This window comes from Ambystoma mexicanum, chromosome 2q, assembly GCF_040938575.1.
Source record: "Ambystoma mexicanum isolate Mex_15411 chromosome 2q, UKY_AmexF1_1, whole genome shotgun sequence".
Lineage (NCBI taxonomy): Eukaryota > Metazoa > Chordata > Amphibia > Caudata > Ambystomatidae > Ambystoma > Ambystoma mexicanum.
The window spans coordinates 946583261-946610267 of NC_090924.1; the positions used below are offsets into that span (position 1 = coordinate 946583261).

At 44.9% G+C, this 27007-nt stretch overlaps 1 protein-coding gene across 1 annotated transcript in view; it reads right to left on the bottom strand.

Moving 5' to 3' along the window:
• The window catches only part of DNAH11 (dynein axonemal heavy chain 11), a 4227155-nt gene that overhangs the window by 2014324 nt on the left and 2185824 nt on the right, over positions 1 to 27007 (bottom strand). Inside the window, exon 40 of the mRNA XM_069648254.1 lies at positions 7605 to 7737. Within this exon, the coding sequence (XP_069504355.1) occupies positions 7605 to 7737 (133 nt within the window). The remainder of the gene's footprint in view (positions 1 to 7604; positions 7738 to 27007) is intronic.

Genomic DNA, 27007 nt, shown 5'->3' on the forward strand with positions numbered 1-27007 from the left:
CGAAAACACTACTTACATCTAAAAAAAACAATTGTAGGACCTCTTCTTGGCATAGGTCCAGGTTTTACCTGCTCCTTCACTATTAGGAATGGTAGTATATCTGTCTCCTGAGAAAGGCAACTCACTGATGCAGCTCATTTATATGTCAATTATAGGGGCACCCCCTTGTTTGTTGTTTTGATAATGCTGTTCGTTTTAGGATGTCTATTAGGATGTCTATTCCAGCCCATTAGCATTTGAAATAATGTTGCCTTTCATGCACCGAAACTCATGAATTTCTTGTCACATTTGCTTCATCTGCATTATCAATTGAAGTAAGGCTGCCTTCTACTCCTTCACAGGTACACACATTCATAAACCTGGACACACACACACTGCACACATTCACATGCGTACCCATTCACAAGTACAGAATCACAGGCAAATACAACTCCCTAACATGTATGCACGTACGCATCCATGCACATGTTGTTTCTGTACTTACTGGATTTACAATGCCAACACACTGAATGAGCATTTTGCTGACTCCTCGTCAGCTCCGGGGCATGTTTTTGGTATGATAATGTTATTTTGGCCCGAGTACTGGTGGAGCGGAAGTGGAGGGTTTTGTACGAGGGTATTAATGGTACAGTGATGTTTTTGTCTTCAGTACCCTGGGGTGGTGGCATGGGATTTAGGGAACTTGGGTCACAGATTTTAAAAGAGCACGGTGCATGTTGATGTATCGTTTTGACCAGAGGGGGAGGAGGTAAAGTCACTGGTATGACTGTCTAGGAAATAGAGCAGGTGGAGGAACACAGACAGCGAAAGGCAGGACTGAGCAGAGCAGAGATTATAGAAAGGATCACTGTGCACTTCTCCGCATTGGAAAACACATGTATTCAAAGGTAATAATTGTCAAAATGTATTAAATGCCTGTACTCATTGGTTGGTTGTCGTAAGGCCACATTAAATAACAAAGTCAACAATTAGTCATGGGCGCCCCTCTGTGAGAACGAACACGGTAAATATACCTCACCAATGAGGCCCAACAAGGCTGAAACACGTGTATGGGGTTGCTGTTTGTACTCTTGTTCAGATGGGAATTGCCATAGCATTTCGGTGCTGGACTGCCCATGTGGGCGGGACAAAGACTGATATGTAAATGGATATTTCCCATCGGTGAAAGGTACAGTGAGCTAAAATGTGGCTGCAGACTCTAGAGTGGGTACCATCCCATAGAACAGGCCATTTTTGCCGTGTTCGTTCTCATAGAGGGGATCCCATGACTAATCTTTTTGTTTTTTCACATTAAATAACAAATCATGAGTTTTCAATTTCATAGCACAAGCCTTGTCAGTTGTCATGCCAACCAGTCAGCCTTCTTTCCAAAACTTAACTTCTCTCTTTCCCTCTTCTTTGTAACATTGGTTTTGGGTATATCTGCATGGGTACTTCCCCTTTTTATTGTTTACGTGGGACCAATTTCAAATTTGGAAGATCAAAATATAAAGCAACTATGTGAGGAAACTGATTAGCCATCCCTTAACACTTTACGCTGAACTGTGTGCACACTAACAACCTATTTGATAGCTTACCAATTTGTAAGCTTCAAACAATTCAACTTAATTAAAGTGGGAAAACCATAACAGACTCAGATGTGCGGACCAGCAGACAACTCTACATTTGAGTCTGTTGTGTTTTTCCCACTTTAATTAAGTTGAATTGTAAAATCGACAATTGATTCTGTCCCTCAGCATTAACCCCCAGTCACAACAAAGATCTCTTATCTTTGTTTGTAATTTCTGTTGAAAAGTTATTTGATTATTTGTAGCAAGTGTTTTTTTTTAAATAAAAAATGAAACAGAATAAAATATTGGTTGTATATCAGTATCACTGTCATGTTTGAAGCTTACAAATTGGTAAGCTATAAAATAGGTTATTAGTGTGCACACAATTAGTGTAAAATGTTAAGGGAGGGGTAATCCGCTTCCTCGTATAGTTGCTTTACATTGGTTTTGGCCCATAAAGTGACACCAAAATCTGCCAAAATCAAAAACTATTTGAATGTACATTTCAGCTAAATTGAAGACAATATTAATGAAGTATGCAGTTTTAATTTTCAAAAATAAGGAAACCTTGATAAAAAACGATCTACTTACAAATTGATATTTGTAAAAATGTAAGTAACATAAACGAGAAGAGGGCAACAGGGATAAAAGAAGTGTGTTTACTTAGTCTGAGACAAGAGAAATGCACCCAGTGAACTTAAAACAGTGAAAAAACTACTGCAATGTCCTGTTCTTGATGTGGACCTAATGGAATGATATTTAGGAGTATGAGGGCTCCCCAAATGTTATAGTAACACTACTGTTTGATAAGGAGTCGGTTAAGGAACAGTTTTTACGTGCTAAGAGAAAAAAGGACTGCACTATCTCTAACATGCACATTTACAATTCATTATATCCAGAGGTTTAAGGGCCAGGGTTATCCATGGCAGAGCCCCGGCAGTCTCCAAAGAGTACCCCTGAGCAGGGATCTCTGCCACGGCTCCCCTCACTGGCAGCCACCCCTGCAGGAAACCCTTTCACCACTCCCTCAGTAATAGAGCTGTCTGCAGGGGTCGTCTCCACGCATTAAGAGTATTAAGACACAGAGGAGAATACAGCAAAATTAATGCTAGCTCTCCCGCTGATATTTTACAAAGGCTGGACAAGAAGTGTCAGTGCCTCTTTAAGAGCTGAGTTAATGGGAAAAGGGAACACACTGCTAGCATTCATTTTGCTGCACTAAAACTCTTAACAATTGCATTCATTCTTCCAGAGGAACTGCACATCAGTCTTCACCTGGCTTTGATATATATGATATGACATGATATGATATGATATGACATTTATAACTGTCACAAGTCTTTCTTGGCGTGACAAGACAAGGAGGGGGAAACATAGGGAGGACAACAATCTTACTAGGCCCTGTATCATTCAGATTGTGCAAGTGCAGGGAAGGGGAGAAGTGCCGGGGGAGGAGAGCAGCCAGCGTGTGGCTAAGTGCAGGTACCTCAAAACGTGCAGCCAACGAGTGACTCATATGTGCAGAGCGAAGGGACTGTAGGGTTACAGAAAAAGACCACAAGTGTTAGGGGAGCCGGGAGGCAGTGCGAAGTGCAACTGGACATGCAGGAGCCTGGGCTCAAGTTCAGAGGGTAGCCAGGTGACAAGTACATGGAGCAGTCGGGACATCAGCCGGGGAAAGGAAGAGAGAAAGCAGAAGCGAAGAGGAAGGTCTTGAGTTGCTTCCAGAACCGGAGGTGGTTCTGCTCAAGTTTAAAAGAGGCAAGGAGGCTGTTCAGAGGAGGGCCCCAGCCAAAGGTGGAAATCTGCCCCCAACTCTCTGCTTGGAAAAGAAACTGACCCTCAGAGATTTGGAGCTGGATGAGCAGAGAGCTCGAGAAGGGAGATGTTTAGGAAGAGAGTGTTAGAGATAGTGCAGTCCTAGGCCCCAGAAAGCCTTAGAGAAGATGCAGAGGGTCTTGAACGTGATCCTTGACACCATTGGGAGCCAATGAAGAAACGTCAGAGCTGGAGAGATACGAACCCTGGGCTTGAGGCCAAGGACAAGACTTGCAGTTCTGTTCTGGATAAGTTATAGAGGTCGGAGAGTAGAGGCAGGAATATTTAGAAAGAGGCTGTTGCAGTAATCCAGACTCGAGAGGACCAGAGCTCTGGAGACAGTGAACTTCTAAGGGGAAAGTGAGGCAAGGAAGAATACCTCTGAGGAGGTGCATCTGATAGTTTGACTTCTTAGAGACATCGGAAATGTAAGGAGAGAAGGAGAGGGTGGAGTCGAAGATTACCAAAGGTTCTTAGCCTCACAGGTAGGAGCAGGAAGAGGGCCCAGAGTGGACAGCCAGAGAGAGAGAGGAAAGGAGGGAGCTGGTGTTCCGATGAGGAGGATCTCAGTCTTATTGGCCTTAAGGCAGAGATCATTGGTGGCATACCATTCTTGAATTGCGGACAGACAGACTGGAATGAGAGAAGGAGTAGACATGGCCAAGGGGAGCCTGAAAGAGATCTGGGTGTCATCCATATAACACTGAAAGTTGGAGAAAAGAGCAGCAATGCAATGAGTGAGAGGTGCCAGGTATTGGTTTAAGAAAGGCCAGGGAGAGAGGTTAGACCCCTGGGGACACAACAAGTAGAGATAGAGATAGTAGGAGAGGAAAGACCCCAGTTGGACCTGAGAGGGTTAGTCAGTGAGAAATTAGGTTGGGTTGTTAGATGCTGCAGGGACGCAGGTTTGGATGCGAGCTCTTTTCTTGGCGAAGACAGAGAGTCTGTATTGCCTTTGGAGCAGGCGGCATGCAAGTTTGTCAGATGGTGCACCTGATGCCCTCCACTTCCTCTCAGACACCCTGCACTTGCATTTGAGAGTGAAGAGGTCAGAGTCATACCAAGAGTTGCACTTGGATTTAGGCTTAAAGCAGATCCTCATGACAGAGTCAAGTGCATCAATAGTGTTAGCGATAGAAGAATTATGGTTTGATAGGGCTGTGTCAGGGTGTGAGTCAGTCAAAGGTGCAGAAGGAGGAGAGAAAGTAGTGGCAAAAGCCTCAGATGACACACACTTCATGGGTCACATGACCGAGAAGATAGGTGGCAGTGCTGGAGTCGGCTTGGCCTGAGGGGTAGAGCGAAAGAGGTGGGAGGAAAGGAGAAAGTGATCACTCCAGGAAAGAGGAGTGGTGAGAGATTTAGAGAGGGGTAGGACATCCAGAACATCCAGAACATCCAGGGCATGCCCTGTAGAGTGAGTCAAGCCAGAGCGAAGAATATAGAGAGAGAGAGAGAGTTACAGAGGTTGCAAAAGAGTCCTGAAGAAGGACAGGTAGCATCCAGGTGGATGTTAAAATCTCAGAGGAGGTGAAGTTGAGAGGTAGAGGTGAGGAGAGAGGAGGAGAGGTCCACCCACTCAGAGAGGATGGGGGCGACCAGGCGAGATGGCATGTAGGTAGTGGCCACAGTGAGGGAAGGGCCAGGAGAAATTGAGAAGCTGCAGACCAGGCATTCAAAGGTCCTGCATAAGAATGACAGAAGCAGAGATCCACTCCAGAAAGATCAAGGCTACACCCCCACTGGGACAGTTGGTTCCAGATTCGGAGAAGATTTTGTAGCCATCATGAAGGACCGAGTAGATCCAAATCGAGTTTCTCCAGGAGGCGGCAGATGTCAGAGGAGTGTTTTACAGCTGAGAGACAGTTGAGAGTAGCAATGTGGAGCATGTTGCCCCCTTTGAAGAACTTCTGTGGAGGGGTACAGGTTAGAGGTATGCCGTCCGGAAGTGTTGCAGGTGCCCGACAATGGGCAGAGGAGGAAGAAGGAGAAGGCAAGGTAGCCAGGGAGGAGGATGTGGGTGCCAGAGGGGTGGCAGAGGAAGGAAGCAACAAGGTGGCCGGAGAAGCAGCAGAGGCAGCCATAGAGGTGGCAGAGGATGGAGGTGGCAGAGGAGCCAGAGGGGGGGTGGAGGAAGGTGACAACAGGGTGGCCAGAGATGCATCAGAGGCAGCCATGGAGGCGGCAGTGGATGAGGGCGGCAAAGGAGCTAGAGAGGGGAAATAAGGAACAGCAGGAGAAGAAAGGAAGTCGACAAGCAACTAGAAGCGTCTAACAAAAAGTTGGAGGTTGGCCTGAGGGCCTTCAACCAAGACAGTGCCGTTTAGGTAAACATTAATGATGGTCTTGGAGGAGTGGAAGGGGGCCAGGAAGGCCTCCCACCAGGTGTAACCATGAATGGGGAAGAAGAAAAAGGAGCGTGAACAGAGACCATATGGGGGGTCCATAGGCCTGGAGAGGGTACAGCAAAGAGAATGTTGGTAAGGATCTGTCTGCAGGAGGCACTGGTCTAGGTATCAGCGATAGGGAGGTCTGAGTTTGAGACCAGGATGTCTGTTTTGAGCTTCTTCCTTCACAACATAGTGAGAGAGTTAGGATAGTAGATAGAAAAGCAGTTAGAGAAGATAGGTGAGACAGAGAGCATCATAGAGGGTGCAGAGAGGAAGCGGGGGGAAGAAGAGAAGGGGAGGGGAAGCCCAAGCAGGGACGGGGGTAGCGCTGGGAAGCAGGCAGGTGGGTGGAACTCTAGAGTAGGGATGCAGAAGGAGCAGGGCACCCAGAGGACAGAACAACGGACAGAAAATCAGATGCAGTGAATAGACAAATCATTCAACCAAAGGAACCAAGAAGTAAGGAATGAACACAGCAGGGATGCAGGCAGTACAATTAAGCAAAGAACCCTGGGTAACAAAAATGACAGGAACAGAACAATTAACAAAGGAACCTGGAAGTAAAGAATGCACACAGCAGGAATGCAGGCAATGCAATGTAAGCCAAAAACCGTGGAGAACAACATGTCCAGAACAATACAGAAAAGACCAGGGGAGGGAGCTAGGAAGAGGAGAGGGAAAGCTTTGCAGAGGAAGCAGGGAGCACAGCAGCTGAGGAAGGAGGGGTATACGCAGCCGAGTAGAGAGAGAGCACGCATGACCTAAAAATGCAAAGGGGTGCATGTAGCCTACAGTTGTCCAGGAGCACGTGCAGCCTAAGATGCGAGGGAGCAGACGCAGCGTAAGTTGTGAGGGAGTGAATGCAACCTTAAGAGGGGGCGCACACGGCCTAGAGTTGCGTGGGAGTGCATGCAGCCTAAGATGCGAGGGAGCGCACAAAGCTAAAGTTGTGAGGGAGTGAATGCAACCCAAGAAAGGGGGGGCACGCGTGGCCTAAGGTGCAAGGAAGAGCAGGTAGCACAGGGATATATGGAGGTGGTTTGTGGACAGGACACGGGGGAAAACAACATGTGTGCAAGGGTGACAAAGAGTGCCAGGTCAGGGGGGCTGCATGGCCAGTAGCAAGCTCACTCTCTATGCTGCTACCCTGTCATACACACTCACTGTGTATGCTGCTTCCCCGTTGCCACCAAACACCTGCGTCACTCAACACCACGATCATGTCCTGCGAGGGCTTTGCCACAGTGGGTCCGTACCTCGGTTTTTGTATGCACAGAAGATTGGACATAGTGAAGCATGCTCCTTATGATTGGGCAGCATCTCCTGTGCACCTGCATAGCTCAAAACCACAGCCCTGTCCTGCGAGGGCTTTCAATGAATAATTACAAGCAGAATCACAACGTAGTTTATAATGCCACCAGAATTCACCAAACAGACACTCCAGCAAACTTTAGTATCTGAAACATGCAACATGTCAGGAAACCTAAGTGTGGTATTTAGCCCACGGGTGAGCCAGTTAATGGTTGTCCCTATTGTGCATGACTAGTAACCAGAAATAAACATCTTGGCTTTTTTCTGATAGGTCATACCACAGAAAAGTGAACTGTCTGGTGTTTCCCTTCAGTTGCCTCTCTTTGCTTGAACAGTGAAATCTGGTGCAGAGATTAGCTGATTATGTGTAGCTGCACACTAGGTTCCAACTCAGTGCTCGTAGTGTTAGAATCTCTTTCAACTTTAAATAATGGTAGTGAGTGGTAACTTAGACAATTTAAATGTGCGTGTGTTGGTCATTGCCTACGAAAAGGTGAATTGTTTTCTTGGAAATAGGATATTAAATAATACTTGCCATCTTTCCATTCTCTGGTGGCATGATGTATAAAGCCGAAGAGTTCATCGGTAGTTACGGCCTTTGGGTTTAGATCATTCCATACTGGTTTTGGTTTCCGGTTTATGTACGTTTTGTTCAATGTCTTTAGTACCTGCAAAGTGGTAAAAAAAATAAGCTGATATGACAGTGCATAAGGTTTATGAACAAAGAAAAGTTTAAAGGGAAAAAAAAATTTGGACAGATTACTCACCCATTTCATTAATATATAAGGTCTTGATATGCAATATAAGTTATTCTAAGGCTGTAGCGCAAACCATGTGAGGGAAAGCGGCTGGGAGTAGATTCATTAGATAACTTGTAGCATATTTTGTTTATAAAAAACAGTAACCACTCGGTTCTGGAAGTATATCTGCATTACGAGTGGTGCTAAGGTGGTGTAAATTCCCCTGTTTGAAGTCTATAGGACCCCTGTGTTTTTTCAGGGGATTTACAGTGAATAATTCGGTCTAGGCAAATTTGACCAAAAATAAATGGTTGCAATCACCAAAAGTTCTAAAAATGCTACCACCAAAGGCTCTAACACCAAAAGTTTGAACCTTTGGTGGTAGCATTCTAAAAAATAAACAGGGGCTCTGGGGGTGTTCCCCACATCGCCCGCTCACTATACTTCATGGTATTGTGAGCTGGGGTTGTGGGGGACACCCCTGCAGCCTTCCGTTAAAAAAAAGAAAAAGCTGCTGCAGGAGTGTCCCCCGCAACCATTTGCTCACTATACTTCATGCTATAGTGAGCGGGAGCTGCAGGGGACACCCCCTGCAGCCTTCCGTTACAAAAAAAAAAGAAAAGAAAAGGACCCTGCAGCGCCGGTTCCCGATCATGGAAGTGAAAGGGAACTGGCGCTGCAGGAACCCAGCGTGAAGATGAATGTAAGTGGGGTTTGTTTATATTGGGAGTGTGGGTGGGGGTGTGCTGAGGGTGTGGGTGGGGGGTGTTATGGGTGTGTTGTGTGTGTGGGTGTGAGTTTGTATGTGTGTTCGCATGAGAAAGGTGGAAACATTTGGTAGTTCGCACCTTTCTCATGCAAATGTTTTGCCCGTGGTACTTTCAGCCGCAGGCAAATCATTGCAAATCGATAATTCCATCATGGCAAATCTACTGATGACTTAAAGTAGAGGATTTACCTCCAGCATCTTACTGGAAGTAAATCCTTCTCTTTAAGTTCAAACCTCAGAATTTCGCTGTGCTGTAAAAGTAGGTTTCATTCAGTTACCACTTAAAGTGGCAGAAACTGAATGATCACCACTTTTTACTGCTGAGCCAAACTTGTAATGAGGCACTGGATGGTATCACAGTGCAAGTGCAATTACCACTAGGGAATAAATTGCTCTAGTGCAAAAAAATGATTACTTACAGGTGAAAGGACTCGGGTGAGGGCAGACAAGTTCCTCGTGTAAAAATGCATGAAAGAATATGCATTTGCAGTATGGTAATTTTATCCCCAGGGCAAACTGCAAAATTCAAGAAGAGCCATTTCTTATGATGACATTTTAAAACGTAATGTTTTTCAAAAATGTAAATGCTCAAGATTTCCATATTTCACAAGGGAACAGAAATGTGTATATTGATCACCTGCTTAGAAGTAACTGTGCTGGGGGGCTTGGCTTAGCGCTGTTGGTGATGGCCACCTGAATCGACCGCTCCCACTCTGGTGAGACTGCGCATTCTTATTACGCACTCCTAAGTGTGTATTGCCAAAAGAAATAATGTTCTCCTTACTTTTATAACATCCCTGGTGATCGTAGCGTGTCTTTTGTGAGCCGGTGCAACTGCATTGCAAGCTCATTGCAGTGTTGGTGGGCTGGGCCTGAAGCCTGAGAGTCCTGTGATAACGACGCTCACGTTCCTGTCAGCTGCCCGGATAAGCGTGTCAGAAAAGGTGCGCTCTTCAAGGGTAGCATGTTTTCCTCAAAACACGGGCCCAGCCTTTAAATAAAGCCTGGGAACTTCGAATTTCTTCAGAATAAAGATACTTTCTACTCCTCTGTAAACAATATATGAATATTAATTTTTTCTAAACCAATGGGCATAATTCTGGCTGGAAAATAACATAATAAACTGCCTTTAAGACTCTGCTGTGGAGAATCATTGGTGCCTTTTCTCACAGTCTTGCTTTGCAACTGAGTCAGTGTTAGTGGTATCGAAACTGAAAACCATTGATGCCATACTAAACCTACACATTGCCACTCCCTTGCAGTCTAATTAATAGAACAAGATATAGCTTATAATCTAGTGCCCTGTGAGGGGAACACCAGTTTATTGGTCGACTGTATCAAAATTCATAGAGAAGCACCAGGGGTTTACATTAATTCCCTAATTATGTGATACAAAAAAGGTCAAACCAAGGATACACCCATATCTCCTTCTAATAAGAGGCAGAATCACTGATGCATAAGGAAGACTCTCCTGACCCAACCATGCAAGCTATCCTCATGGAAATAAAGGCTCTAAAACCTTTCATGGAAGCAACAAATGCCAAGCTGCAGCAAATTGATGATAAATGATTTGATACAAGAATAACAGAAGCTATGAACACAGTAAGTGATGCCGAAGACGTCACATCCAGAGTATATGTGCTTGAAAACACAGTCAGATCTCTCCAAAAATATGCAGAAAATTTGGAAAACTGCAACAGAAGAAATAACATACGTATTATAGGCCTGTCTGAAGGTATTGAAGGAGATAATACAACCCAGTTCCTCAATACTTGGCTTACAAAGCTCTTAGATCTACAGAATTCAGTTCAACTGAATATTTAAAGAGCCCATCGGATTGGCCCCATCAACCCAATGCAATCATCTAACTACGCATCTAACAATTCTTCTAGAACTTTCATATTTGCATTACTTGATTATATTCATGTTAATCTTACCTTGCAAAAAGCAAAATCAATTAAACAACTTGCTTGGAATGGGAAAAGGAACTTCATTACCCAAGATGTATCTAATGCCACGACGGTTAGAAGAAAAGATTTACTTGCACTGAGACCAGCTTTAAAACAGCTCAATGCGAATGATGGCATCATACACCCAGCCACTCTTGAAGTGACTCTCAATGGTTATACCTCTGCCTTTCAAGATCCACTTCATCCAATGCCAAAGAAGAGAAGACATGGACACATCAAGACCACCTACTTCAACATCAACACTTATGTTTCATCAAATATTATCAACCATTACTGCAATTGTTTCCTCACCAGAGTGGAGTGCTAGGGTAGCTGTCTCCTCAAAGGCTCTTCTACCTCCATTTTTCTTTTTGTGATCAACATGGATCGTTGTGGCCATTTCCTGTTAGCCACAATTATTTTCAATGTTCTTCTCCTCAGATATTTATCATCTATGTTGATTTTGTTTGTCCTCCCTCTTCTCTTATGTGTCCTACCCTCTGTTTCCTTGTCAACTGCGCTAATGAATGTGACCATCTATTCGAAATGGTTGCCTAATTTCAGGTCGAACTTTATTCTTATACCCTCTCTGGCAGTATCTACTATCTACATATATTTAAGCACTGCAACTTGTAGGCTATTTTACTGTAATTCCTTACATTCAATGTAACCTCGTGGAATGTTAAAGGATTACATAACCCTAATAATGACATAAAATACTATCACATCTTAATAGAACCAAACCATCAATGGCTTGAATTCAGGAATATCATCTTTCAAATGCAGAGGCGGTCAAACTTATAAGCAATTGGGTTGGTCAAGTCTTCTCAAGTGCAGCCAATGAGAAAAAAGAATGGCGTTATCACTTTGATTAACAAGAAATGTAATTGTCAAGTGTTGGCAAATGAATCTGATGTCATAGGGGGATGGGTATTAGTTAAACTATTAGGTGACTCTATTGAATACACTGTTCCTAACATCTATGGTTCTACTTCGCCTGACCCCTCATTTTGGCCACAACTTAAAAATCATATTTTCCTCTCTAATGCCAATAACTTAACTGTCTGCAGGGATTGCAACGAGATTATGCATCCCTTCTTAGATAGGAAATCCACTGTACGCTTTAGGGACACCAAATCCCATACGCAATTCACCAAATGAATCTCAGAATTGGGCATCATAGACACCTGGCGTTTCACTTCTGACTTAGAATTCACGTTCTTATTCAGCCCTCAAAAAACTCTTTCAAGAATAGCTTACATATTCATATCTAATACTGTAACTAGTTGCCTCCTAAATGTCAAAATTGATTGCAGAGCATTATCTGATCATGCAGCAATTCATATTCAGCTTTCCTCCCTACAAAATGCCTGCAAATCCAATAGATGGAGACTTAATCCATCCCTCCTCAAGGAAGAATCATTCAAACGCTTCATAACCCAACAACATAACAATTACTTTTCAGAAAACCTATAAAGTCACCTCTGGTTAACCCTGGTAGTCCCAGTTGTGATTAACAACTGGGACTACTACATTATATCCTTTCCGGCGAAAATAAACAAGCAGCTTAAACAAGAATCAGAGAATATTCTGAAACAACTTAAAATCCTTGAATCTCAATACTCACGCAGCAACTCTGATACTATCTTGAACAACATTATTAAGCTCAGAATTCAATAAGAGAAGATCGTGACAAAATATTCTTGTGATAACCAGTTAAAATACAAAATGAAAATATACCAACTTTCTAATAGATAATAAATAGATCTCTGGCCTCATACCTAAAATTAAAAAAGATAAAGCCACAATTACAGTTATTAAAGATTGTATGGGCAATAGAACATTTTCAGATAAGGAACTCATTAACATTTGCTCTACTTTTTATCAGACATTATACTCCTCTGAAGCCTCTCCCAATAACACACACATTCAGAAATGTCTCCACAACATAGCTCACACTACATACCCTTTGGTTAATCAAAATAAACTAAATGCCCCCTTTTCCCTTGGTGAAATCCACAAAGCCATCAAAGACCGAAAAAAAGGGAAAGCGCCCGGACCAGATGGCTTCTCCATTGACTTCTACGCACACTTCAAAGACCTTTTATTACCTAAACTTAGTGAACTTTTCTCTCAATTCATCCTGGACGGCAAAGCGCAGTGAACATTTCTAGAAACCATGCTTATAGGTTTTCCCAAACCAGGTAAGAATCCCAAATTACCTCAATGTCATAGACTCTTCTCTCTTATCAACAAAGATTGTAAAATGTTTGCTAAAATCCTCGTTAATAGACTTCCCCCTGTGCTACCTGCCATAATAAAACAAGATCAAGTAGGCTATACCAAAGGCAGACTATCTTCCTCCAACATAAGACTTGTTTTGAACAATTGAGACTCCATTCATGGCTCTAAAGATCCATATACAGCAGTTGCTCTAGACGCTGAAAAAGCATTTGATTGGGTGGAATGGAACTACATGTTTGAAGCCCTTAAATGGCATGGTATTGAGCCCCTGTTTCTTGCTATGATTCAAGTTCTTTATTCTAATCCTAAAACATCCATCTTCATTAACGGACAAATATCTTCATACTCCCCTTATTTAGGGGCACATGCCAAGGGTGTCCTCTCTCCCCACTTGTTTTTAGCCTAGCACTTGAACCCATTTTGTAAGGAATAATAATATAAATGGCATTCGCTTGCTGATGATGTCGCATTACTACTAAATACTCCTGAAACCTCCTTGCCTCACATACTAGATATTATTGTGCAATTCCCTGCAGCTTTGGGATATAAAATGAAGACAGACAAATCAGAAATTCTCTCTCTTAACATACATTGTACCAAACATCAAATACTAACCTCAGGCATGAAATTGTGTCCTAATGGCATCAAATATCTTGGGATACATATCTCCTCCTCTGTCAAGGATATCATTAAACTTAATACTAGATCTCTAGTCTCTAGGATAAATGAACTCACCAATTCCTGGACCCCCCTTTGCCTGTCATGGTGAGGAAGACTTGAATCTATTAAAATGATGATCTCTCCAATTATTCTGTATCTCCTATATATGCTGACAATCCCTCTTCCCTCCTTTAAAAAAAAAATCTATAGACACCTGCCTGGCCAAATTTCTTTGGGCAAATAAGAAGCATAGACTGTCTCTATGTAAACCTAAGAAACCATGTGTTGCTGGAGTGGTGGGATTTCCTGACTTTAGGAACTATCATATGGCTTTAGTTTTAAAACAAGTACAGTTGTAGTTCACCCATGAATCTTCTATTGATGTACCCCAGTGGTTACGTATAGAGAGAGCTATCGTATCCCCTCTAACTCTTGCTGATTGCTATTGCATCAAGACGAATGTTAGGCAGAATTATATGCAGTACCCTTTGGGAACACTACACACAATTAAGACTACAAGTGACAGTACAATTTCACCTTTGGTACAAGCCTGTACTACACAGTTATAGTGGTAGCAGTAGCGGAGCAGCCAGACTTATCTCAACAGTAAGTGGGCAGTACAAATAGTTACACAAAGGACAGCAATTACTATGATTCAGGCAAAACTGACTCAAGGTTTCTAAGTAAAAGAATATATATTTATTTACTCAACAGTTGTATAACATTTCACTATTCTAAGCAAGTTAAAAATCACTATCATAAATACACCATACCACTTCCCTTTGTCGAACTGGAAATCATATTATACCCTCTAGATCGTATGTATATATATTGGCTTAGGCCAAGTCGCTCTGCGAGGAAATCCGCGTTGCAAGGTCCAGACCTTAGATCTGTGTTAGCCGCCCTTTTAGGTTCATCTGCCATTTTAGAGTCTCACTCTAAAGTCACCCTGTGTTCTAAGATGGTGGACATTGTTTTGAATGTAACATGGCCGTCATGACCTCTGTGTACGAGTTAATGTGTAAACTGTCCGCAGGCCAAATGTTAGGGTCATGTACTGAGACCTTGTCCTTCGTTGACCTGTGTATAGAGGATTACCTGTGCCAACAATACTAATCCATGAACATAAATTGTGCACAATGCTGTTGGAGCATCTAATGTGAACACTTGTTTGACTATATTGTACAAGATATGTGCGAAGGCTCAACATGAAATCCAAAGACACACTGTTGCTATTGTAACTTGTTGGCAAATGTATTACGAATAACCCCTAAATGTATAGATGCATAAATTAGGAACAAACTCGGCACGAACCCTAGATCCGAGATTCATTAACTTACAAGTGGGTTGGATATCATGTTTTGGATTATATAAAAGGTGCGACTATTCTGATGTACAGTCCCACTCACTGAACACACCAAACACTGCTGGTATTCGCTGTGTTGTACTGAGGGCCTGATAGCTATCTGTTGCTTTGTCCTTTGAAACTGTTCAGTTGTAGATTAAAGATCTGTGTATCTTTGAACCCGCATTTGGTGTATTTCCTTTTGGGGTACTCAGCCTCGATATCTTCTTGTTGCTTTCACAGATGGAGCCCGAGTAGAGACCCTCAAGATTGATGCCAGCTCGTTGAAGGTTGACACGGCTATCGGACCGGGATCGGACGGTGTAAAAGGGGCCCCTTTCCTGAATGAGAAGCGACACCTCAGCAGCGCTGCACGGCCCGATCCCTGGACGGTGAGCACGCGGTCCGAGTCGGCATCTTGATGAGGGTCCACTTATCGAGGCGGGCATATTTGCCGAAATCACCAAACACGAGGTAACATTTGTTAGAAAACTTTGAATTCCGATCTGACCTCCTTAGGCTTCATCAGGTGAGTTGTGACCCGATTCTTAAGTATCCTGATAGTTTGTTTTGGGGTATTGTGCTTGCAAGTACAATTATTGACTAGGTAACACCAGTATTCTGACATGCCTGGGAAATTGTCTGCCTGCTTCAGGGCATTATTCCCCGGTGACAGACAATCTTTGGAATTTAGCCATCCAGCGCCACAGGAGGGGTCACCGGCTTGTACTATGTACTGTAAGCATGGCATTGGTAGTATAGTGTTTAATGATATTTGGCACAGACAAACTAGACATGCTTCTGAACTTCAGTGGCCAATCAATGGTAGTTTTGAAATCCCTCGTATTGAGTATTTAGAATCTATATTATTAAAGAAAAAGGCTAGACCTGCAGCATTTGATGTATCACAGAATTGGAAGAAAGAAGCTTTACAGCAGCTTAAGACTAGAGAAAAACATGCGCGCCGTCATAAGATGAACGCAGAGAAAGCGTTGTTATATGACCAAGATAAACAGTCTGAGTCAGCTCGGAATATGGATAGGGCTTTCTCACTTGGTATCCAGAAAATCTATCCTTCCAAAGACTTTCATGTTTCCGATGAACTTATCGATAAATTGTTAAATGAACGAAGACCTGGTGCCACTGCGCCACCTCCGTATGTTCCTCTTCCTGGTGGTTTGCCTCTTCCTGCTGTTATTCCTCCTCCTGCTACTCCTATCGTTCCCTCTGTTGTTGTTCCTCCTCCTCCAGTTGTTGGTCCTCCTTTTGTAGCTGCTCCCCCACCTGCCCCTCTGCTTTTGCCTGTTGTACCAGTGGTAACACCTCCATTGAACATGCCTACTATCCCTCTTCCAAGTGGTTCTATACCACTTGTAGTAGGGAGCGGGATCGAGGGTTGTCACTCGTAATACTGTACCTCCAGAGAAGAAACGTGACTTGATTGCATGGGCTAAGCATTGTATGGAGAAGGGTGATCAAGCTAATGTTTTGCCACACTTTCTAATATGGACAATTTTCCTGAGAAAAATGTTTTTATTGAGGGATTAGGGATTCATTTGTGTGTAATGTGGGACAGGTTAAACGATACAAATCTCCCACAGGGGTTGAGGGATCTGAACACCTTAGCGTTTTCTAGAGACACTGCAGAGAAAGTACAAGAGCATGCTGAAAGGGTACTTGAGTATAGAAAGGAGTTGGAAAGGTTACAAAATGAGGATGAAGATGGAGATAGTTTGGACATTATGTATGTGCAGAAACGGTTCCTCCCTTGTCGTAAATCGATATCTGGGGAAATGCGAACCTGCACGACAGACCCGATTAGATGGATCTCAGACACATCGATAACTCCTGTTGAACTATATGACACATATAGTTAGTATACACTAGAAATGCAGAGGAAAGTGATACAGGTAATGGTAGAATACCTACAGGATGAGTGTGTAAAAAGAAAGATGTGTTGTCCCGCAGAGTTATTGAGTATTTACAAGAGAGCTTTTTCATTTGACACTTCTTCGGCTGCTTTAGCACTCGATTTAGCTCTGTCGCTTAGTAAGCGTTCAGAGTTGCCTATTTCTCAGTTGCCTATGAGAGAGGTTCCTCTGACATTTGTCCCGAAAGTAGAGATTCCTGCTAACGCTGTAGCAGGTACACCAGCTCAGGATATTCCTGCACATTATGTGTCTCAGTTTGTTCATGTCCCGTTTTCAAGACAGGAAGTGAACACCATTAAGCAATCTATTCCTGACATTAGGAAAAATCCGACAGGGTTCTATAAAGAAATAGAGTCTGTTTTTCAATCCTCAGTATTCACTTTAAGGGATATTGATCTGTTATTTCCCATACTCCTGCCCGTAGATTTGTGGAAACAGGTTAGAACTATAGACGATGTAGCAGGGTTAGGAGATACATGGGCTAACATAATTAGACTCGATGGAGAAAGGCCAGCTGGCGAAAGACCGCCTCAGGTGATACTAACTTTGCCTGACAGAATAGTTGTGAAATTGAAAACTATAATTCCCGAAAAAAGAATTATTTGGGACAAGCTTACTGCTTGTGTCCAAGGGAAGTTTTAGGGTGCTACCGAGTTCTTTATTCGATTCAAACAGGTATTCTCGGATTTCAGTGGACAAGACTTAGGCACAGAGTCTGGGAAAAGATTATTTGTAGACAAATTTGTGCGTGGATTGCTGCCTGACATCCACTTGCAAATCATGTCTTCCGAGAGCGCTTGGCAAGCAAAGTCTCAATCAGAAGTACTGCACATGGCTCAGTACTAGAGAATCGTGTCAATAATGAAAATGAAAGAGTCGAAAAGAGAAAAGGCTATTTGAAGACAAAAGTATTGTTACAGCAAATTGATAGAAGCCGTAGGGGGGGGGGTAGTTCACAAATTAGAGGTCAGTATGTTCCACAAGGAAATCTGCCCTTCGGTCCTGTAAACATTAACCAGTGTGCCTATTGTAGGCAAGAGGGTAATTGGCGTGCACAATGCCCGATCCTCCGACAGAGGTCAAATAACACATTTGGGAATATGGGTAGACAGTCCAGAGTTCGCCCAGGTGTAGGAGGCTCTGGTAGAGGTGAGTTTGCACAAGATTCACAGCAACCTTTTTCACAGGATAATCAGGCACCAGGTGTGGATACTAGAAACATTTTTGACCTTCCTTCTGCCGCTTACCTCTCTGAAGAACTTCTTTTTGACGACATTCTGTTTCGTTAGGATTGCCCGAAGCAGGGTTTGGAACCGACACCGATTCCTGTTAATCAGAAAGGTCCCTACGTTGAAATGATAGTGGGAAATAGGAAACATCTATTCTTAATAGATATAGGGGCACAAAATTGTTCCATTGATCATTCTCGGGTTCCAAACATTCCACTGTCAGGGCAAACTAACGTTTCTGTAGGGTTTTCTGTCACACCAGTTGTCTACCCGGTTTCTTCACGGTACCCATTTCTTTGGGTCCCTTTACGGACCACTGTCCATTCCTTTTGACTTCGAATTGTGGAGATAATTTGCTGGGGTTGAATCTGTTGAAGGAATTAAATGCGGTAATTCATTGTTCCTCTGATGGAGTGCATTTGACGATTTCACCACAGCAACTTTCTGTCTCTCAATTCTTGACTAGACGTTTGCCGGCAGAATTTAGTGATGTTCCGGAGTGTTTGTGGGCAATTGACGACAATGATGTCAGTGTTTTGCAAATTGAGCCTGTTAAAATCATTTGGAAACATAGAGTAAAGCTGCCACGTATTCCACAGTATAAGATCTCGATCGATGGTGAGCAAGCTTTGAAATGCATCGTCTCTGATTTTGTGTATCGAGGGGTGATTGAGGAAATTGCAGGTAGTTTGTGCAATAGTCCGATTTTGCCTGTGTACAAAAAAGGCAATAATGCAATTCCTTTTTGTTTTATAATTGATTTACGTGCCATCAATAAGATCGTCGCTCCACAGTTTCCAATCGTGCCTGATGTGATGACGATATTGACTATGATTCCGGCTTCAGCTACTCACTTTAGTGTTGTAGATCTAAAGAATGCTTTCTTTAGTATTCCTATACACAAGCACAGTAGATACTTGTTCGCGTTCACCTTAGGGGACGCTCCTTCCCATTTACCCGTGCACCACAAGGTTACACGGAAAGTCCGAGCATCTACAGTAGGGCTTTGAAAGAGCAGCTTGATACCCTTGAGTTGCCCTCTACTTGTACGTTGCTTCAATATGTTGATGACTTGCTTTTAGCTGCCGACTCAGTGAGCGCTTGTAAGGAGGGCACTGTGTTGTTACTTATTCACCTGGCTAAACACAGACATAAACTTCGCTTAAAAAATTTCAATATTTTTGCCAGGAGGTCGCCTATTTAGGGTATCTCCTGTCACAGGAGGGAAGAAGATTGACACCTGAGTGGATAAAACTCATTTCTAGCATGTCTGTTCCAAATACACAGAAAGAAGTTAGAGCCTTGATAGGAATGGCTTCTTACTGTAGGCAGTGGATCACCAATTTTTCGTTAATGATTAAGCCGATGTTGGCTCTGACGAAGAAGGGCATTTCTTCGCCATTGCCGTGGAACATGGAGCACCAGCGTGTATTTCATTTGCTCAAGATTGCATTGTGCTCGGCACCGGTTTTGGACACACCAAATTATGAAAAGGCCTTTGTGTTGTTTGTGCATGAATGTGATGGATGTGCTTTGGCTGTATTAACGCAGGAACATGGAGGGAAGTATAGGCCATGCGGTTACTTTTCTTCCGCCCTCGATCCTGTAGCATACGCTTTGCAAGATGTTTGCGAGCTGTCGCTGTGCGTCTGTAAAACAGAGTGAGGGAATGGTCCTAGGCCATGCTTTAACCCTGATGGTACCTCACTCTGTAGATGTTCTACTGAACAGAACTCAAACGCAACACCTCACTTCCGCACGGTTGAAGAGATATGAATTGATCTTGTTTGCACCACACATTCAAATTAAGAGGTGTTGTATTCTTAATCCGGCTGAACTCTTACCTTTCCCGCAAGGTACTGCTTGCAGTGACGAAGAGTCACATGACTGCCTTTACACTACCGAACAAGAGACAAAGGGTAGAATTGATCTAAATGATACTCCATTGAACAGTCCACAAGGGGAGCTGTTTTGCGATGGCTCCTGCTTCAAACTTCCGGATGGTACATCCACAGCTGCTTATGCAATCACTACATTGAGCACGATCGTGGAAACCAAGAGAATCACGCATAACTCTGTGCAGGCCGCAGAGATTATAGCTTTGACCCGAGCTTGCAAACTTTCCGAAGGGCTTACCATGAATAAATACACTGACAGTCAGTTTGCCTTTCGGGGGTTCACAACTTTGGGAGACTTTGGTCAGAAAGAGGGTTCTTGACTTCACATGGTACAAAAATCCAGCATGGCTCCCTGATAGTACGGCTACTCTCAGCGCTTGCACTCCCTACTCAGCTGGCTATCGTAAAATGCGCAGTGCATCAAAAGATTGTAGATGATGTAGGAAAAGGGAACGCTTTTGCTAATCAGATAGCTAAACAGACTGCCGCTGATCTCTCTTCAGACATGTATACTTCGAGGGAAGCTACAAATGCCTGTACAATGGATGAGGGTATTGATTCCGTAAGAGAGCCGATGCCACATTAGAAGAGTCTAAGAAATGGGCTGAGGGCTTGGGGAAAACTTGATGATGATGGGTGGACAGAGTTGAAGGGAAATGGCTACTTCCCGACGCGTACATTATGATGATGGTTGTTATGGCCCATGGTCCCAAACATGTATGTGCCCGTAAAATCACAAAAATGTTGGAAAAAGTATGGGTAAACAACAAAATCTCTAATGTAGCTGAACGCTTTGTTCAAGACTGCATGATCTGTTTACAGCATAATGTGGGAAAGGGCACATCAACTCCTAGGGGAAGTTTTGGTCCACCTTCTGTCCCCTTCGAGGTTATACACTTTGATTTTATTGAGATGGAACGGTGTAATAATCTGAAGCATCTGTTAGTTGTCATCTGTGCTTTCAGCAAATGGGTTGAGGCTTTTCCTGTTAAAGATGCTACAGCCATGACTACTGCAAAGACTATGTTAAAAGAATACTTCCCAAGGTTCAGGCTACCAAGAGTCATCTAGTTGGACAATGGTCCACATTTTATCGCTGCTGTAATTCTGCAGATATTGTTATTGTTATTGTTATTTTGCATTTATATAGCGCCTTATATACCATTGGTATGGTCTGAAGGTGCTGGTAGGTTGAACGCCCTTGGGAACCGAGGTTCGGGTCAGTGGAGAGTTTAGAGAGGGTCAAAGGTGCGTGTGCGCACCAGGTATGTGTGCAGCTGGTGCGGAATTTCTGTGGTAGCTGCTTCCTAGCGATAGGTGTGGTGGTTGAGGAATCAGGAGTATGTGTTCGGCCTGGCAGGAGTTATCCTTTCCGAGTGAGGCAGCGTTAGGCCTGACGAGAACGCTTGCCTGGGGGTGAGAAACCAGCAATGTTTACTTAGAGTGATGGGGAGTGAGCGGCGGATGTTGATATGAGAACAGTTATACCGAATGGTGTCATAGTATCTCTGTGTTCTACTTGAGTGGTGGTGTAAGGAGAGAGTAAGCGTGGGGTGTGAAATTAAGTATGCTCTTACAACGGTTCCTTGCGTTCCACATCAAAGTCTGCACATTACGCAATTCAGAGGGGTCCTGTCCGGTCCGCGCGATGTGTTTTGTTTCTCATCTGCTCTTATGCACTATTCATCGGGTCAGCGAATTCTTCCGTATAGCGTATTCCTCCATCTAGCATAATCATGCGCTCTGGTCCATTCATTCATTTGTTTCGTGCGTTCACCCGCTCCCCAGGCTCATCTGTTACGCACTCATTCGCATCAGTTGCTCATCCGCCACTTGTCAGTTCTGCATTCATCAGGTCCGTTCACTCTTCCGTACAATATACTTATCTGTTTTGTGAACACTTGTTTTCTCGCTCTTATTTCTCGTTCGTTCGACGCATACCCGTTCTCTCGCCATACTCAGCCGCTTGCTACACTCGGTCGCCCGACATATTCAGCTGCTTGCCGTACTCAGCCGCTCGCTACATTCCGTCGCTCGCCAGATTCAGCCGATAGCTGTACTCAGCCGTTCCCTAAGCTCCTCCGCGGTCCATGTTCTTCCCCTCATTACACTCAACCGTTTTCTACATTCATGTGCTCTCCATATTCATTCAGCCGCATTCTACACTCATGTGTTCTCCACATTCATCTGTCCACCACATTTATTGGCTCTTCATATTCGTTCGCTCTGTACGCTCACCGCCCTCCACAGTCATCCGCCCTCCACAGTCATCCGCCCTCCGCAATCATCCGCCCTCCGCAATCATCCGCCCTCCGCAATCATCCGCCCTCCGCAGTCATCCGCCCTCCGCAGTCATCCGCCCTCCGCAATCATCCGCCCTCCGCAGTCATCCGCCCTCCGCAGTCATCCGCCCTCCGCAGTCATCCGCCCTCGGCAGTCATCCGCCCTCGGCAGTCATCCGCCCTCCGCAATCATCCGCCTTCCGCAGTCATCCGCCCTCCGCAGTCATCCGCCCTCCGCAGTCATCCGCCCTCCGCAGTCATCCGCCCTCCGCAGTCATCCGCCCTACGCAGTCATCCGCCCTCCGCAGTCATCCGCCTTCCTCAGTCATCCGTCTTCCACGGTCATCCGCCATCCACACTCATCTTCCAAAGGCATCCGCCCTCCACAGTCATCCGCCCTCCACAGTTATCCGCCCTCCACAGTCATCCGCCCTCCACAGTTATCCGCCCTCCACAGTCATCCGCCCTCCACAGTCATCCGCCCTCCACAGTCATCCGCCTTCCACAGTCATCCGCCTTCCACGGTCATCCGCCTTCCACGGTCATCCGCCCTCCACGGTCATCCGCCTTCCATACTCATCTTCCACAGGCATCCGCCCTCCACACTCATCTTCCACAGGCATCCGCCCTCCACAGTCTTTCGCCATCCACACCCATCTTCCACAGGCATCCGCCCTCCACGGTCGTCCGCCCTCCACAGTTATCGCCCTCCACAGTTATCTGCCCTCTACCGTCATCCGCCCTCCACCGTCATCCGCCCTCCACCGTCATCCGCCCTCCACCGTCATCCGCCCTCCACCGTCATCCGCCCTCCACCGTCATCCGCTCTCCACAGACAACCGCCCTCCACATACATCCGCCCTCCACAGGCATCCACCTTCCACATTCATCGGCCCTGCCCAGTCGTCCGCCCTCCACAGTTATCCGCTCTCCACAGTCATCCGCGCTCCACTGTCATACACCCTCCACAGGCATACACCCTCCACAGTCAACCGCCCTGCCCAGTCATCCGCTCTCCACAGTCATCCGTCCTCCACAGTCATCCGCCCTCCACAGTCATCCGCCCTCCACAGTCATCCGCCCCCCACAGTCATCCGCACTCCACAGTCATCCGCACTCCACAGTCATCCGCCCTCCGCGGTCATCCGCCCTCCGCAATCATCCGCCCTCCGCAATCATCCGCCCTCCGCCATCATCTGCCCTCCGCCATAATCCGCCCTCCGCCATCATCCGCCCTCCGCAGTCATCCGCCCTCCACCGTCACCCGCCCTCCATCGTCATCCGCCTTCCACAGTCATCCGCCCTCCACAATCATCTTTCAGCAGCGTTCATCTTCCACGCGCATTCCACTCGTCGGTACTCAGTCGGTCTCCCACTTCCGGCCTCTCACCCTCCACATTCCTCTGTTTTCCGCATTCTTCCGCTCTCCACACCCTGTCGCTCCCCCATTCAGTCGCCCCCCATTCAGTCGCTGATACTGATATGTGCGGGCTTACAGATCGATAAACGGTTCCATTCGGTCCGACATGCTCAGAGTACCGGACTAGTGGAAAGACACAACGGTATCATCAAGAACAAGCTCGCTAAGACGTGTGCCGGCACCAAACTAAAATGGCCAGACGCCTTACCGATCGTGTTGTTATCAATGCGTACAACCCCTCAAACTAAGACTGGGCTCTCTCCCTTTGAGGTGGTAATGGGGAGGCCTGCTAATATCTGGAACATTCCAAAATGTCGTTCCTTGAGAAATGTTGAAAATGTACTTCCTTCAGATTACTGTAGCCAGTTGACTAAAAACTTGTATTTGATTTATCACCAGGTGTGAGAGGCTTTACCTGTACGATACGAGGGCCCCGGTCACAGCATACGACCTGGGGAGTGGGTCCTCATAAAATCCTTCGAACGATCGTCTTGCCTTGCACCTCTTTGGTGGGGCTCCTTTCAAGTCCTACAGACGGCGGTGCGAGTGTAAGGCCGTAAATATTGGATCCATGCAACACACACCAAGAAAATTCCACACCCAGTGCCATATGATACAGAAGAAGCAGGACCCCTCATCAGTACTGCAACCAATGATCCCGAAGCAGTAACTGGCATCAAAAGTGTGTTGGGAATTCTCCCTGATCCTGTGAGGTCTGAGGAAAAAGCCATTCCACCCACACACTCTCCAACCATTTTGTTTCCAGAGGCGATCCCTAATTGTGCCTCTAACCTTACTTCCGTTCATTCGCCGCTTCCAGTGGGAAGTGACAACATGTTGTTCACGGATCAATCAGTACCAGAGATCACAAGGTACGATCTGCGTCCAAGGAAATAGACTTATGGCAGGGTTCGGCTGTGCGCTCGGAGAAGAAGAAAGTCATCAAGTGCTTGCTTTTGGCCCGATTACTTGTTTAAAAAGGGGATTCCGTTGGCTAGGGTTTGTCGAAAGGACTAAAAAGATGCTAAAAACATTGGTGTTTTTCGTTTGAAGACTACAATGCCTGCAACCGCTTCGGCTTGTATGGAAAAGGGAAAAGACTGTGTGACCAGCTACGGAACGAACATTTAACTATATGGGCCCCGAAAACGTACTGCTGCTTTGTGATAATGTTAATTGGTTTTATAATAGTAATTGTTTTAGGCTTCTGGTACCTAGAAGAAGTACATCCGCTTGAGGATTTGTTGCCGACTGAAAATGTACCTACTGTTTCTACCCCTTTCGTGCATCTGCACACTCTATCTCCTAGAGACTTTCAGCACAAAAAGAGATATCATAACAACACATTATTACTCATCATGAATACTACACATGCCATCTTTAATAAGTCCAACTGTTGGGTCTGCTCACATTTACCGCAGCATGGGGATAAGGGGCTGGGTTGGTATATTCATCCTTTACCTTTGACAACTGCATGCTATGCTTCTCTTAGAACACTATTCTTTGGTCGCTGGAACGATAGCATCTCAGGGAACTTTGATGGGACTAATTTGATTCAGTTTGAAAAACGTGTTCTGACTCCCTTGGGTTGCCCGCTCTTTGTGGATAGGAGTAAGCCTAATGTTGCTTCTATTCAGCCTTCTGATAAACTGTCTCGTCCTTTTCAATAATTGATTTCTTTTAAAATGGCTCCTATAGGCAATAAGGATGCCACGCCTCCTTCCTACACTGTCAATCATAGCCCCGATTCAGTTTCTTTCTGCATACAGAGGAATGGTACTCAGTCAATGGGTGATTTTAAAGGTTGCGCCAATGTTGCGAATTTGACTGGGGAAGACAGACCTTTGTATGTAGGCGAACCTGTCTACTTTGTTTGTGGTAATGTAGCATTTCCAGGGTTACCCAGGGATTGACAGGGAACTTGTTATTTAGGTATCCTGTTACCCTAGGTATTCATAGCCAGTACAATAGAGATTTCAAAAGCTCATCCACGGCGGGACGAGGATGGTGACACTTCAGCTCAAATTCTGGGCGATGTAGCTAAGTCCTTTGTGCCATTTTGGGGACAAATACTGAACTCAGAGGATATCAGGAGACTAGCGAGAGTACTGGAGAGAACCATCAACCGGACCACTGACATACTCTATATTATGACTCTCGAACCGAAAGCAATAAGGTTAGTAGCACTTGAGAACCGGATGGCATTAGATGTCTTCCTGGCTGAACGTTGAGGAGTATGTAAATTAGTGGGGTCCGCTTGCTGTGTTTTCGTGCCAGATTCCTCCCCAACTATCTTCAAGGCAATACAGAATCTGCATGTCCTTAGTTCAGAAGTGCATGTTCCCAAGGGAAACTGGGATTATAGCGCTTGGTTCTGGCACTTCTTGGGGTTGTAAGGTACTTTCGCTCTTGCTGATCATTTTGGGAATTCTGTTGTTCCTTTTTTGCTGTATACAATGCCTTCCTGGTATATGTTCGATGTTAGGAGGATGTTGTGCAGAGGCGATGGGTACATTAGGAGGCAAGGTATACGCCCCAGACAAGAACGCCAATGAATATGTGCTGAAAGAAATTCTGGTAACCGATCTAATGGCGATTGATATCTCCAAAGGTGATTCAGAGTGTATGGACATTGAAACGTGGAGTTATTCGTAAAGTGATTAGAAGTAGTTTAGCGCTTGGCATAGGCCAAAAGGAGGGTTTGTCAAACGGGAAATCATACCCTCTAGATCGTATGTATATGTATTGGCCTAGAGTCTACTCGACTGGAGACTAGGCCTGAAACACAGGATTGGTAGAGTTTAACCCTCTATTGTCTCTGTGTGCTTGAACTCCTTCTTCCCCGGGGAACCCTTCCCTTTGATCCACAGCTCACCTTGTTTTCTTGGAAAGTGTGCTCTCCATCCTGCTTTCAGCGCAGGGGTGAGTTGATTGATGCGGACTCGTTGCTGCCTAGTTACTTCACTGGCAAAAGTCCGACAGGTAAGTATAATGAGTCTTTTGAACAGTTCTCTAACTTCGTTCCTTTCCTTCCTGAGCTGATGGCAGGCGTCCTGGGATGGCGATGTGCTGCTGAGATGAGTAGCGCTGAAGGTGAGTGAGAGCACGATGCGCGATGAGACCCTTTCGTATTTGTATTGAACTGAGTTCTTTTTCTGTGTCTTTTAGGTGCTGCAACGTTTTCAGTGTGGATGCTAGTTATGAAGAAGAAATGCGGTGAGTAAGCGCGGTATGCGGCGCCTCTGGATGTTTCCACGCTAACCTGGAGTGTCTTTTCCCTCTTGCAGATCAATGAGAAGTTCCAGAGACAGAGTTCCCCCAGAGCAGCTGGGATTCAGGTAAGTGTTTGAAGCTTGTACAGTCTTTAAAAATAAGCGAACATTTTCTGAATGCTTACTAATGCCTTTTTTCCTGTTCTTTTCCCTTAGGAAGCGGTGTGCCGGGATGGGAATGACACCGCCGAAGGTGCCC